The sequence below is a fragment of the Physeter macrocephalus genome, chromosome 11 (assembly GCF_002837175.3).
Source record: "Physeter macrocephalus isolate SW-GA chromosome 11, ASM283717v5, whole genome shotgun sequence".
In the NCBI taxonomy this organism is placed as follows: Eukaryota; Metazoa; Chordata; class Mammalia; order Artiodactyla; family Physeteridae; genus Physeter; species Physeter macrocephalus.
This window is the reverse complement of record NC_041224.1, coordinates 58285469-58301406: the sequence shown is the minus strand read 5'-3', so window position 1 is coordinate 58301406 and position 15938 is coordinate 58285469. Positions and strand designations below refer to the sequence as shown.

Here is a 15938-nt window from a genome sequence, read left to right as displayed (position 1 = left end):
TAGTCCTGGTCACATTATAGATGAAATAAAATCTCACAGCAGGACATCTGCAGTTTGACCCTGCCCTATCTGTATTTTATTATCATTGTGGAAGGATAGGGTAGATTCCAAGACAGTTCTTCTTTGTCAGCTTAAGCTTTCCCATCCACTCTTTTCTGTCAAAGTAATATTTGCCCTTTTTGTTCTGTGGGAAGTTTAGGGAACATTAAAAAAAAAAGTTCAGCAATTCCATTTCACACTGGTGCTATGATGTTGTCTTTGGTGGTTAGAACATAAGTGATTTACTTTTCTTCTCCTTTTTCTCTGCATTTTTCAAGTTTCCTAAAATGAGTATTTATTGCTTTTGAAATAGAAAAAAGATTTAATAAATAGAGAGTGGAATCAACAAAGCTATAGTTAAGTCCAAAAGCTTTATCATGTTTTATCACCATGCTCTTTTCTTCTCCTACTCCATATATAGTTTAAAGATTATGGGCTTCCCAGGTGGCGCAGTGGTTAAGAATCTGCCTGCCAATGCAGGGGACAAGGGTTCAAGCCCTGGTCCGTGAAGAACCTACATGCTGCGGAGCAACTAAACCCATGTGCCACGACTACTGAGCCTGCAGTCTAGAGCCCGCAAGCCACAACTACTGAGCCCGCGTGCCTCAACTACTGAAGCCCGTGTGCCTAGAGCCCGTGCTCCGCAACAAGAGAAGCCATTGTGATGAGAGGCCCGCGCACTGCAACAAAGAGTGGCCCCTGCTCGCCGCAACTAGAGAAAGCCCACACACAGCAACAAAGACCCAACGCAGCCAAAAATAAAAATAAATAAAATAAATTTTTTTTAAAAAAGGATTAACTGTGTTGTAAAGGTTGTATAAAGGAGATTATAGGAGTTCATCTAGAAACAAAGATATCATTGTCAAGCTGATGTCCTCTTTTATAGTTATAAAAGTATTTTTGGAGTGTTATACTTTATTCAAATAATCTAATATTTATTTATTTATTTATTTATTTATTTATTATTTTTGGCTGTGTTGGGTCTTCATTGCTGCACACAGGCTTTCGCTAGTTGCAGCGAGCGGGGGCTACTCTTCGTCACAGTGCGTGGGCTTCTCATTGCAGTGGCTTCTCTTGTTGTGGAGCACGGGCTCTAGGCGCGCGGGCTTCAGTAGCTGTGACGTGCAGGCTTCAGTAGTTGTGGCACATGGGCTTAGTTGCTCCGCGGCATGTGGGATCTTCCCAGACCAGGGCTCGAACCCGTGTCCCCTGCATTGGCAGGCGGATTCTTAACCACTGTGCCACCAGGGAAGCCCATATAATCTAATATTATAGATTATTTCTTTTCTGAAAGAAACAAAGCTAAATTTTACTTATATTTTTAGGAAACTAAATATTTGGATATACTGAAGTATTTTGATAAGCTTTATGGATCATAAGTTCATTGAAAGTTTTCTACAGTGCTTTGTCTTAGAGTATATAAGAAAATCTCCTAATAGTAGGATTTTCCCAATATTTAGGTGTCTAAAGACTCTTAGATGAGATTAAGAGTAATGACCACCACATTAAGTTTTGTAGTGATTTGCATGATTCCAAAGCAAGTGGAATTGACTTAGTATAAACATAAGTGTAAAGTTTTGAGCTGTATTTAATACAGGGTTCTACTCATATAAATTAATTTTTAAGTATTAAATACTCCAATTTACCCCTGTAGTATTTTTCTTCTGTTAAGTAGAATAATTTGTATATTTTATTTTTGTTCAATGTGTTTTCTCTTTTCCCCTTTTTATAAATAACAGATATATACCCACCCCTGTCCCACCCCAAGTTAATCTGACAAATATATTATTGTTGTCATTTAATCTCAGAACTGGTGACAAGAAAAATGTAGCCTGGAAGGTACTTCCAAAGAAACCATGTAAAAATCTGATGAACACACTGAATAATTTGCACCAGCAGTTGGCAAAATGTAAGTGTATAATTTAATTAAAGGAAGTAATTTAATCTGAAGAAAGGACTCCAGCAACTTTGCCTTACTTGTAAAAGGATGGTGTTTACCTAAAGGAAAGTGTTTTTACAATCTTAAAGGCAAATGAGCATTAAAGCAAAATTTTTTAGAAGCTGAATGGGAGATTTACAAAGTTTATATTTTACATCATAATAAAATTCAAAAAGAGATAAAGGTGATTATTTTCAAATACTATGGAAAAAAATACTGGTTTCTACTTGTATATTTTCTTTATACATAGAATAGAAAGTTTTGAAAATCTAAGACAGATGGTTTAAATTACATTAGAAAATGCTGATGATTTTTGTGGGTTGAGAGCAAGGTCATGTGCTTTTCACCTTCAGTAGATCTTAATACTGTGCTTACCTCAAATAATTTGAAAATAGAAGCTTGCCAAAAGCATTTGGAAATTAAAGTGAAAATTGATTAGGATATGGAGAATTTCAGTTCAAAGCTTACAATAAGAGTATCTTGATAGTGATTTAGAATTACCAATAAGAGGAATTAAGCCTTCATTTATCTAATCCTCTTGGTATTTTATACCAACAGTCCATTCAGGGTTCATAATTTAATAATTATTGTATAAAAAATGGTCAGTAATGGTGCAGCAATATTTGAGGTTCTCATTTATGTATTAGGTGAAATATAAACATGGGAGGTGGCCTACATCCTCGAGGGTTCAAGGGTGCCTATAGAATAGTTGGAAAGAGACATGGAAAAGGACAGTGTTTACAAAGTAAACCTTATAGCAAGTAGATAATTCGGAAGTGGCTCATAAGTATTGGGATATGAAAAAATGACATCAAATGGAACAAATTTTATACTATGGAACAAATAAATTATGTATGGAATTTTATTTAAGCTACTTAGTTAATTGCTTTCTAAAATTCATGTGCTTCTTTTGTTTTTGTTTTTCTCTTCTTTTTTTTTTTAACATCTTTATTGGAATATAATTCTTCGTCACAGCTTACCCTTCCCCCTCCCCATATCCTCAAGTCCATGCTCTAGTAGGTCTCTCACTTCGTCACAGCTTACCCTTCCCCCTCCCCATATCCTCAAGTCCATGCTCTAGTAGGTCTCTCACTTCGTCACAGCTTACCCTTCCCCCTCCCCATATCCTCAAGTCCATGCTCTAGTAGGTCTGTGTTTTATTCCCGTCCTACCCCTAGTCTCTTCATGACATTTTTTTTTCTTAGATTCTATATATATGTGTTAGCATACAGTATTTGTTTTTCTCCTTCTGACTTACTTCACTCTGCATGACAGACTAAAATTCATGTGCTTCTTTTGAATAGCTGAGAAGTCCAGCAGCTTTTGTAGCAATATTTAAGTATTATTAAAATAAGTGAAATAACCCATCTAGCTCTACTGAAGGGCAGAATCTTACAGCTTAAAATTACAGGTTTAAACAATACTGATATTGTTATTCAGGATTATATATCACTTTACAGCTTCAGAGCACTTTCACATACATTCTTTTGTCTTTACAACTGTGAAGATACTAAGTTTGAGGGAGGTAGCTTGTCAGAGATCATACAGTTAATAGGATGAAGCTAGGATTAAAACCTAGGCCTTCCATTCCAGTGCCCACGTACTTTTACTTTTTTAAACAATAAGAACTCCAAAAAAACCTCCTTAAGATGATTTATTGTTCCTCATATTTTAAGAAGTTTTAAAATTTTGAGGCAATCACAAACTTTGTTTCTGTGACCTTTTGAGAATAGATGTCCCCATCATCTCCAAATGGAGTGTATTTCCTACCAACAAGTACGTTCTGTATCACTACAGTATGCTGTAACCATGAAAATCAGGAAGTTAACATTGAGCATTACTACCATCCTTATCCTCAGACCAAATTCAAGTTTTGCTAGGGTTATATATTAAGAAGTTATGTAAACAAAGGGTTGAAGTAGCTTGAGCCCTTTTGAAAACACAATACATTTATTATTTTTCTTTCAGTTTTATTGAGATATAATTGACATACAGGACTGTACAAGTTTAAGGTATGCAGCATAATGACTTGAATTACATGTGCAATGGATTTATAATTGATACCATTATGAACATTAATTTTGACAGTTCTGGGGAAAACATTAACACTGTATTTCTTCACAGTGCAGCAGAGACCAAGAGACGATGGACTAATGGACTTAGCAATGAATGATTATGATTTTAATTCTGGAAAGAGGTTGCACATGATAGATTTGGAAATCCAAGAGGCATTTTTGTGTTTCATGGCCTCTATTTTAAAAGGTTATAGATCATACTTAAGACCAATAACACAAGCCCCGTCTGAGACAGCCACAGATGCAGCCTCTCTTTTTGCCCTACAAGGTGAGTGATAGCATAGTACTACAGCTTTCATATTATTGAGCTTAACCTTGTGATGACTGCTTTCTGGGTTAGTAGCTCATATTTATCAAAATATACTTATGTATTTCAGGAGTGTGTATCAACTCAGTTGGTAATCCATTTCCATAGGACTGGTTATTTCTCAGGCACATTAGATATAATCCCATTAGCAAAATATGCAGAAGAGACTATTTGAAAAGTACAGAGCTTCCTAACCATGGACCACTGCACTCTGTTGTGTCACAGATGTGTTAAGTTATTGATGCTTTTAGCTTTCAGGGCAGCCCGGTGGTGTTGGGCAAGCAGAGGAACCCCTGGGTTGGGGGATTTGAAAGATCTGGGTTCAAGTTCCTTTCCTATTGCTATCTTTGTCAGGTTACTTCCCCTTCAGGGGTCTTAGTTTCTTTCCCTGCAAAATAGTAGGGTGTGGGGGGTATAGATGACATGGTTGATCTAGTTCCTTCTAGCTCAAAAATTCTCTGAATCTATAAATGATATTATATATGCTAACATTACAAATATATGTTGAACAGCTTTCTTAAGAAGCCGGGACCGGTCACATCAGAAATTCTATAACATGATGACCAAAACACAAATGTTTATTCGCTTCATTGAGGAATGTTCTTTTGTCAGTGATAAAGATGCAAGCCTGGCGTTTTTTGATGATTGTGTAGATAAAGTAAGTAATAGTATGTCTACAGTGCCGTAACTTATTTTGTGTGACTATTATAAATGTTATGAGTTACAGTTTCTGTTTATAACTTAACCAGCTTTTAACAAAATTTAAATTAATTCCATTTCATCACTGACCCTTTATTATGAAAGTTTTGGTGGCCTACTAGATGTTATAGACCACAACTTCTTAAGAGTACTTTGCAGGATTTTACCAAATTATGAGCTTTATTTTAGCAACCAGGTCTGTAACACTGCCTGTCCACTTACAGACTATGGGAGTTTTGTCCAAGCCTATGGACCTCTAACTTGATCATCCTTAATTTTCACCTCTCCTTTTGGACTAAGGTAGATTGTCACATGCTGAGAGTAGGTGTAGAACATAAAATTTCACCTGAATATTTCTACAATTTGGGAGTGCATTTGTAGCGTAAATTAAGTGAATTAATTCTACTATTTTTTTTTTTTTTTTTTTTTTTTTTTTGTGGTATGCGGGGCTCCCTCTGCTGCGGCCTCTCCCGTTGCGGAGCGCAGGCTCCGGAGCGCAGGCTCCGCGGCCATGGCTCACGGGCCCAGCAGCTCCGCAGCATGTGGGATCCTCCCAGACCGGGGCGCGAACCCGGTTCCCCTGCATCGGCAGGCGGACGCGCAACCACTGCGCCACCAGGGAAGCCCAATTCTACTATATTAAATTCATGTGTGAAACCTTTCCTGCCCTTGTAGTCCACTATCATTAGTGGGATAGAGCAAAGTGGGTATCCATGGTGGATAGAGAGGAGCTTGGGAAACAGTGGCTCAAAGAGGGGTTTCAAAACCTGAATGGGTGAAGAAGGAGGAGCAGCCTAGCATGGGGTGTTGGAGCCCAAGCCACGTGAGGAGAGCATCTGTCCATGCAGGGGGTGGCCTAGCATGGGGGATCAGAGGACGAGCAGGATAAAGAGAGTGTCCATGCTGGAGGACAGACTATTTCCAGGGGTCAGAACTTAAACAGGATGCGTCCATGCAGACATGGGGACAGCACGGAGTGTCAGAGTCTAAGCAAGGCAAGGTCAGTGTCCCCACTTGGTAGGCCCAGCAAATGGGGTATCATAGTTTAATCTGGTTGAGGGAGATGTCAGTCTGGTGGGGCAGAGGGTTGGTCTGGAAGGAGTTGTCAAAGCCAAATTAGGGTGAAAGAGTCATATGCATGGAGGAGGAGTGGTGTTGGAGATGGGAGATTGTTACATATGGAGGAGTTGATCAAATAAATAAGTACCAAATGTGTCTTATAAAAATGATTTTCATCATGCAAGATGTAGAAGGAAAAACACTGCATTGGGAATCAGGAGAACTTTGATCTCAGCATTCCTACTTGTGACCTTAGTCAAGTCATTTAGTCTTTCTGTGTTGTTTTATAATGTACGTTTTAAAAGTATTGTGAGTGGGGCTTCCCTGGTGGCGCAGTGGTTGAGAGTCCGCCTGCCGATGTAGGGGACACGGGTTCGTGCCCCGGTCCGGGAAGATCCCACATGCCGCGGAGCGGCTGGGCCCGTGAGCCATGGCCGCTGAGCCTGTGCGTCCAGAGCCTGTGCTTCGCAGTGGGAGAGGCCACAACAGTGAGAGGCCCGCGTACCGCAAAAAAAAAAAAAAAAAAGTATTGTGAGGAGAGATCATTATAACTGCATATTTCACAGTGTACAGAGTAGTGTTGTATGAACTATAAAGTAGGAAAATTTATGACGATTTTTATATTTTTCTGGGTTTTATTCCAGTTTACAGATTAGTAGTTAATTTGGTTTTATTATTACATGATGCAGAAATGTTCAACTTTTGAATGACTTACACATATGAAGAACAGGAACAAGTTCAGAGCCTTGTGGAGGAATTTACACTTTCCTTCAAATTGAAACACCTGAGGGATGATTAATGTGGAAAAATACTGTTTCTGGTGCTGATAGAGAGTTAACAAGCTAAGATGCCCAGAAATATCCACCCTAGTCCTTGAAATGCTTTAGAATAGGGAAAAGATGGATATATGTCAGTATTTGCTTAGAACTCATAATTCATTTTCCCACAGAAACACTGATATATGTGGTGATTAGCTGTAATTCAGATGGTGCATGGCTACAGTGTTGTGCTAGAAATATGTATTAAATTTCTTTTTGGTGGATTGATATTCTAACCACCTTTTAGGACATTTTTTAAAGTCCAAATTTATTATAGTATAATATACAAACAGTAAATGCACCTTTGAAGTGTGTAGTTTGATAAGTTTTGGCAAATATAGATTTCCATGTAACCATGACTCCAAAACATAGAACATTTCTATCACCCCAGAAAGGATATTGTTTTGAGGGGAAATTCATTTTCTGTATTTTGAATAACCTATTTGTAGACAGACTTTTTTTTAATCTTTATTTTTAAAAAAATATTTATTGGACTTCCCTGGTGGTGCAGTGGTTAAGGATCCGCCTACCAGTGCGGGGTACACGGGTTCCCACATGCCTCGGAGCAACTAATCCTGTGCGCCACAACTACTGAGCCTGCGCTCTAGGGCCCGGGAGCCACAGCCACTGAGCCCGCGAGCCACAGCTACCGAAGCCGGCGCGCCTAGAACCTGTGCTCTGCAACAAGAGAAGCCACCGCAATGAGAAGCCCGCGCGCTGCAACAAAGAATAGCCGCCGCTCGACACAACTAGAGAAAGCCCGCGTGCAGCAACAAAGACCCAACGCAGCCAAAAATAAATAAATATATTTTTAAATTTATTTATTTACTTATTTATTTAACTGGCTGCACCGGGTCTTAGTTGCGGCACATGGGATCTTCATTGCCACGTGCGGGAGCTTTGTTGCGGCATGTGGGATCTAGTTCCCTGAACAGGGATTGAACCCGGGCCCCCTGCATTGGGAGCACAAAGTCTTAACCGCTGGACTACCAGGGAAGTCCCTATAGACAAACTCTTAGAACTCTGCCTTTTTGTAAGTTGAGTTCTGCCTGTAAAAAGCTTTGAAATCCTGTTTATTTTGAGAATTAATATTATAGCTCCTTGATAGTTTTGTCTTCATTGCAGCATTGTACTAAGAACATGGTTTTCAGTATTTTAATCAAATTTTTAAGTTTGCCTTATTTGGTGCTTATAAAGTTAAATATTAATAGAATAAATAAATAGAAAGGTGTGCTTTAAATAGAAAAGGTGTACAATGAATAGAAGAGTATGCTTTAAAGAATAATTTCTCTAAATCCCTTTTTACAGGAATAATTGTGTTGGTTTTTGTAAATAAAAATGATGTTTCTGACCAGCATGTACCTTGAAGGTTTTTCCTCTATTGTGCTGGGCTTCCACTGGTCATCTGTATGTACTCACTGAGCTGCCATTGTGAATAGTGGCATGTATTTGGGTAACAGTTGTTCCTTGTGCCAAGTCAGCTGAATCATAAGGGACCAAATTAGTGACAGGGTTTTGCTAATAGCATGCTTTAGCCAATAGATTTATTAATCCATATAGGAATACTGAATTAGTTGGAAGAATCCAATTAACAGTGCAGAAGAGAGAAATCTTGTATTGTTCCATTTTACTTTTTGCTTATTTTATGTGTCTTGTTTTCACAAGTTTGTGTTTCAGCTAAGAACTCATATAATAGTATCACATGGTTTTAAAAATACTCATTAATATTGTAAGACATACATGACATAATTTTGCAAGGTACTTAGGGTATCATGTTCTAAGGAGGATATTTTATTACTGATAATTACTATATTATATTATCTAGATTTTCTGAAAATAGGTCACCTGTTATTTAGTTGATAAGAGTCAGAATGCAAGGAGTGACTGGAGTGATTGCTTAAAGAGTATAAATTCTGAGAAGTCTCCAAAAAGAAACAATCCAATTAAATGTGTAATTATTGTTTCTAGGCAGATTGTTTTCCTAAAATGCTATTTACCCATTCAAAGTCTAGATTCAACAAAATATCACTTATATATAATGGATTAATGTTATACTTAAAGATTTTGATGATTACTAAGAAAATCAAAACTGAAAATAAACTCACTAAAACATAGTTACTTGTATTTGCTTTTTATAATTCAAGGAACTGTTTTATTAGAGAAAATAACAAAATGTAGCAAAATCCAAAATATATCTTTTTTTTTAGTTAAAAATGATCTTATTTTATTTGTGATGTCATAAAATATATCTTAATAACCTTCATATATAGTGAGAGTAGAGGTTAATTATATTCCTAGTATTATTAAGCAGAACTCTCTGAAATAATAAATAATTACACAGTGCTGTTACTATTTTTCATATTTTAATACCACAGTTTAAGTGCATTCAGCACAGCAAGTCAGTGCTTACTTTTAATCTGTAAACGGTTTTTGAATATCAGTAATACTTTTAAAATAGACATTCATGTGGGGTTATTCCTTAGTTGAGTGACTTTGAGCTTAATTTTTTAAGTGAACAGATCCCCTTACCTCTGGCAGTTTAGCTATGAAAAGTAAATAATATTAGATGTGCACTAAGTGCTTAAGATTGAGCAGAATCCATGACTAAGACTGAACAGAAATTAGATATATTCCTCTTTTGATCTTAGGTTATCCAAACAGAAAACATTTGACCAACTTTTAAAAAGCTGGAGTGAGTAATCCTGAATAGGAGTAAGAAAAACAATGTATGAAAATTATTTGAGTTTCATTTATGACTAATTTAAGAACCATGTGTTCTTGTTCTTCATATGGTTGTATTTTAAATCCTTACAATCTGTTCCTATAGGATGCAGCTTAACTAAAAGCAGTTTTGTGCAACAAATAGCCTGGTAAGGTTTTTCTTGGTTTCCCAAGCATTCCTCTGCAGTGTTTTCTGAGCATTTTAATGTCTTGTGAAAAAATATGAAGAGAATATGAAAATTATTTTAATTTTATCCTGCCATGGGTGTTGGATTTCTTTTTTCTCCCAATAGAGACAGATGTCACTGTGCTTTCCAAAAGACAGAAATGCCCAACTGATAAATGGAGGATTTATTACATGGCTGTTTTTGTAATGTTGAAATGAGATTTTATTGGTAGACAAGATAGGGGAAATATCTTTTACCAAGGTATTGAATTTACAGAGCACAATTTTAATATTTTAGTAGACTTTACAATACTTAGAATTAGCGTAGTTGTCCATGTCCACAGATATTTTTCTATGCAAGCAAAGACACAGGTCTGACAGGGAGAAGCTGATAAATAAATAAAAATTTAAAAGCACCAGGTGCTCACAGACAAGTAGTTCTCTTATAATGTTCCATTATGGAGACCGGAGTAGTTTCCAGCTTCCTTTCCAATGACCTTGGGTATTTGTTGGACCAGAAGAACCTTTTTATTCTAGTCCATCTCGTCTACTTCATTATCATTGATGCCCTTATAATTACATTAACCCCATTTCATCTGCATAAAAATGTTTGTGTATAGAGCTTCTCATTTGCTCTTGGGTTGTCCATGGATACCATATCCTACTAGGGATACCAGTGATTTTGAGTTATCATTGACATGTTCCTAATGTTGTTTTGTAAAGTAACAGGAAGTGTGGAAAATAAAAGGGAGGAAAAACTCCATAAGCCCAGTACCCTAATATCCACTTTACATTTACTTTCAATGTTTTTACATAATTATAGTATACTTCCTAATTTTTTACATAACCAGATCTTATAAACATTTTTTATATGCTGCCAAATCTCTAAAAAGTAAAACATAGCCTAGTTTAAAAAGTCAAATGATTTTACAAGGCTTAGGTCACATTCCCCCCCCACCCAGTTTCTTTTTCTTTTTCTTTTTTAATTTTTATTGGTGTATAGTTGATTTACAATGTTGTGTTAGTTTCAGGTCTGCAGCAAAGTGAATCAGTTATACATATATCCACTCTTTTTTTTTTTTAAGATTCTTTCTCATATAGGCCATTACAGAGTATTGAGTGGAGTTCCCTGTGCTATACAGCAGGTTCCTCTTAGTTATCTATTTTAAATATAGTAGTGTGTACATGTTAGTTGCAATCTCCCAATTTATCCCTCCCCCCACTTATCCCATGGTAACCATAAGTTTTTCTTCTATATCCGTGCCTCTACTTATGTTTTGTAAATAAATTCATTTGTACCCTTTTTTATGATTCCACATATAAGCGATATCATAGGATATTTGTCTTCCTCAGTCTGACTTACTTCAGTCAGAATGACAATCTCTAGGTCCATCCATGTTGCTGCAAATGGAATTATTTTGTTCTTCTTTTATGGCTGAGTGATACTCCATTGTATCTATGTACCACATCTTCTTTATCCATTCATCTGTTGATGGACATTTAGGTTGCTTCCATGTCCTGGCTATTGTAAATAGTGCTGCAATGAACATTGGAGTGTATGTATCTTTTTGAATTATGGTTTTCTCCAGGTATATGCCCAGGAGTGGGACTGCTGGGTCATATGGTAGTTCTATTTCCCACCCCTAGTTTCTGTTCCCAACGGTAAGCACTTTCTCTTTCAGCCATTTAATCAGTCATTTTCCTTAAGATTTCCAAATAATCTGTTGTTATTGCTGCTTATTGTTTTATATATTATCTATTAATGTCATATTTACCACCATCACCAAAATTCTCCCAATGTAGTTGGTCAGATGGTTGTTCAATGTTAATATTTTTATCACTGTATATAATCACAGATAGGCCATATATATATTGTAGTTAAATTTCCTTTTTATGTATGGACTTTTGTTTTCCCTGAAGTTAATAATTGCTATATTTCTTGTTTTGTGTGTATTATTAATTCATCTCCAGACTCTTCTATGAAGGTAAAAAATCTAAAATCTCTCAATTTTTCTAACATATTAAGTAATCTATCCGTTTGTGGGTTTTTTTTTTTTTTTTTTAAGTTCTTGCTGGAGCTTTCCATCTTTGTGTTCCAGTCTGAACTGACTGCTTTCTAGTCTGTCATTCTGGGATTTTCCTTCACCATCATCTTGGAATTATACTGACCTCTCTCCGGATTTTTATCCCCTGCTTTCTGGCTTCAAAAACTTCTTTCTTAGTTTATTTCCTTATTATGGTGAATCACAGCTTTCAGTAGTTTAGTGAGAAAGAGTACATGAGAGATACATTTTTTGATGCCCTGCCTGTTTGCAAAGTTCATTATTCTGCCTTAATACTTGAATGCTAATTTGGTTGGATGTAAAATCAAGTCATTACTGCATTGTCTTCTGGCTTGTTATTGTTGAGAATAACATCTAGTCTAACAGTATCTTGATTTCTGATCTTCTGTGCCTAATCTCTTTTTCTGTCTGGAAGCATTTAAGATCCCTGATATTCTGAAATCACAAGAATATGCCTGGTGTCAGCCTTCTTTTCTTCTCTGAGTTGGATACTTGTAGGCCCTTTTAATCTATGGACTCATGGCCTTCAAATTGTGAGGAATTTTCTTGCATTTTTTTCTTTCTTTTTCTTTCCTCCACTTTCTCTGTTCTCTTGTTCTGAAATACATATTTGTATATTGGCCCTCCTGGCCTGATCTGCTTAATTTTCTTTTTTTCTTTTTTTTTTTCCCCATCCCATTTTCTGCCTCTCTGTCATTCATCTCCACTTTCTGGGAGAGTTCTTCAATTTTATCTTTCAACCATTACAGTATACTTTTTACCTCTGCTATCATGTTTGTAATTTCCATAGCTCCTTTTCATTCTCTGAATGTTCCTTTCTTTTTTTTTTTCTTTGTAAATGTTTATTTTTATTTATTTATTTATTTATTTGGTTGCACCAGGTCTTAGTTATGGCAGGTGGGCTCCTTAGTTGTGGCAGGCAGGCTCCTTAGTTGTGGCAGGCGGGCTCCTTAGTTGCGGCATGCATGTGGGATCTAGTTCCCTGACCAGGGATTGAACCCAGGCCCCCTGCATTGGGAGCACAGAGTCTTAACCACTTAACCAGGGAAGTCCCTGAATTCTCCTTTCTTATAGCATCTTCTTGTTTCATGGGTGTAGGCTTATTCATTTTATTTTGAAGGTTTTTTTCCCCCTTGCCTTGTCTCTGCTTCTTCTAAATACCTTTTAATATTTGTTTACTTTATTCTTTTTCAAGTTATTGGTTTTCTGTGTGATCTTTTGTTGGTATTCGTTGTCAAGTGTGAGGCACAGAGAACTCATTAGAGCTCTTTCTGGGAGGGTGGGGCTTGGAGCCTCCTTAGGTATAAGACTGATGATCATAAAGGAACTCAACTATTTCATTAGAGTCCCTATTTGATCAGTGTCTATAGTTCTTTTCTTTTAGGCTACGTAGTTTCCCCAGGAGGTATCTCCAGTCTCAAGCCTGGAGTGCATAAGCCTGACTGCAAGTATTCTCAGAGCTGAGTGGGGAAGGTAACTAAGATTTTCCACTTGTTGTAACATGTAGGCTTTTACTCACTTCACCTGTTTTTATTAACGTTCTTCATCTTCCTCAGCTCTGCCCGGTGTCCTCAAGTCTAAAGTCCCTCTGGTTCTTCACTCAGAAAGACCCAACCTAGTCTTATGCCATGTTGGGGAGAGGTAGTGGCCTAACTATACTGTGTTGGGCAAGGGATCTAGGAGTTCTTAAATGCAGGATTTAACTAATTCTCCCAATTCAACCCCACTTGCCCTCCCATCTTCAGGGGCATCATGCTTTTCATTCCTGACCTTTCTGGTACTCCGTAGAGCAAAATGGCTTGACTATTTGGGTGTTTTCCTCTATCCCCTCACCAGTGCTAGATATGTGGCTTTCAGCTTTGACAGGTCTCATCAATCTACTTTGCAGCTTCTAAAATGTTTTGAACTCAGCTCTGCTGTTGTCTTCTCTCCAGTTCATTTTGTCATTGTCGTTGTTTTTTAATCTCCTTACTCTCGTTTTGGTGAGATTTCAGAAAGGATTGAAGGTAAATTGTTGTGTTTAATTTGTCTTGTTCAACCAGGAGTCTGCATAACCTTCACTCTTTTCATTTTGAATGATTGTATATTTCATCTGTGTATCATCCTTTATTCATTTACCTATTTTTTGACATGCAGTTGACTTCAAATTTATTGCTATTGCAGACCTGCAAAAAAAACATCTTTCATACTGATAGCTTTTTTTCATGTTAGGTTATTTTCTTAGAACTTATTCTAAGAAAGAATAAGGTTTAAACACATCTTGCTTTCTAAAAATGACTGTACCAGTTTTGAGTACCAGCAACTTACTGAGTACCATCCAACTTACTATATTTGTTGTATCATTGCTAGTTTTACCATATAAAAGTCTTTTTGACAGGCTAAAAAGAAAGGCACCTTCTTTTATACTGATTAACTTTCAAATATCCTTCAACAGAATTGAAATAAGTGCTTATTTTAAAAGCAATATAGTCTGCCTTGTTTAAATTTTTATTCTGAGCATTTATTACTTTTGTAATTTTTAAAAAGCAAATAAAAATAATATTCATTATTTTTAATTGGAAAGCAAATAACAATATAAAGAAAATTAATTGCCAGTAATACCATTACCCATAGGTAACTTTTTTTTTTTTTTTTTGTGGTACGCGGGTCTCTCACTGTTGTGGCCTCTCCCGTTGCGGAGCACAGGCTCTGGACGCGCAGGCTCAGCGGCCATGGCTCACGGGCCTAGCCGCTCCGCGGGATGTGGGATCTTCCCGGACCGGGGCACGAACCCGTGTCCCCTGCATCGGCAGGCGGACTCTCAACCACTGCGCCACCAGGGAAGCCCCCATAGGTAACATTTTGATAACAGATGTGTATGCGCATCTGTGTGTATGAGAGAAAGTGTGCACACTCAGAAATATATCTATATAACAGATATAGGCACACTCTTAAAAAAGAATCACACTGTGTGTGTGTGTGTGTATACACACACACACATTTATATTATTTAGTAGTCTGATTTTTTCATTTATCATTATTTTGTGAACATTTCTCCTGTCATTAATTATAATTCTGAAACACGCCTTAATTGTTGTCTAAAATGTCTGGTTACACCATTAAAAACATTCTTTAATACTAGAGATTACAGCATGTAATGCTGTGAAATTATAAACAGCAATTTATATAAGAAGACTCTGAATGTATCAACTCTTCTTAAAAGTTAGAAAAACTTTAAAGCTGTCCCTGTCCTTTTTTGGTATACTCTGTGCTAAATCCTTATCTTAAGATTTAACTTGTTAATAATTCTTGTTTTCCCATTTATTCCTGGCTGGTATGTGACACTAATTCTGTCTAACCTGGAAAAGTTCTGTGGGTTATATTTTGTCATGTGTTTGACATCTGGTTTAAATTAATGTCAGTGTTGTGCTCTTTAGTTTATGAGTGCCTTTTGGGAAGTTTAGATTCTATGAAGTTTTTATTTTTTATGACTATTACCTTACCATAGAGTATCTAGGGGAAATAGTACTACTAAAATGCTTTAAATATTGATGTGACTAGAATTTAATTCAAATGTGCTTCTACATATGCTGGAACAATTTAAGGAAATTCGTTATATTTAGTAGAAATCAAAGACAGAACCCAGTATTCTCAACACACACACACGTGCGTTTTAATATTATTATATGTTAATATAATAATATTTTTAAAAATAGTATTTCTTGAATAAATTTTCATTATTCAAAATGCAAAAATAACATTAAAAGGTATATATTGGGAAATCTGGTCCTGTCCCATTCTTGTCCACTCCCTTCATCTCCTCTTAGCTAAATAAATAATTACTTTTTTTTTTTTTTTTTTTCTATTTTTGGCTGCGCTGCTGCGTGGCATGCAGGATCTTAGTTACCTACCAGGGATCGAACCTGCGCCTCCTGCAGTGGAAGCGCAGCGTCCTAACCACTGGACCGCCAGGGAAGTCCCTTTTTTTTTTCTAAGTATTCTTCAGTATTTCTTTATGTGACTACAAGCAAAAAAATGAATATGCGGGGCTTCCCTGGTGGCGCAGTGGTTGA

At 36.7% G+C, this 15938-nt stretch overlaps 1 protein-coding gene across 7 annotated transcripts in view; it reads left to right on the top strand.

The window, feature by feature from the left end:
• Nucleotides 1–15938, top strand: part of DENND4A (DENN domain containing 4A) — a 146384-nt gene that overhangs the window by 79459 nt on the left and 50987 nt on the right. For all 7 annotated transcript variants that reach the window (XR_008618573.1, XM_028494973.2, XM_024128847.3 and 4 more), the window contains 3 exons: nucleotides 1848–1948; nucleotides 4103–4321; nucleotides 4873–5018. Coding sequence is in view for 6 of the 7 variants with exons in the window: in XM_028494973.2 (XP_028350774.1) it covers nucleotides 1848–1948; nucleotides 4103–4321; nucleotides 4873–5018 (466 nt within the window). In the remaining variant the exon portion in view is untranslated. The remainder of the gene's footprint in view (nucleotides 1–1847; nucleotides 1949–4102; nucleotides 4322–4872; nucleotides 5019–15938) is intronic.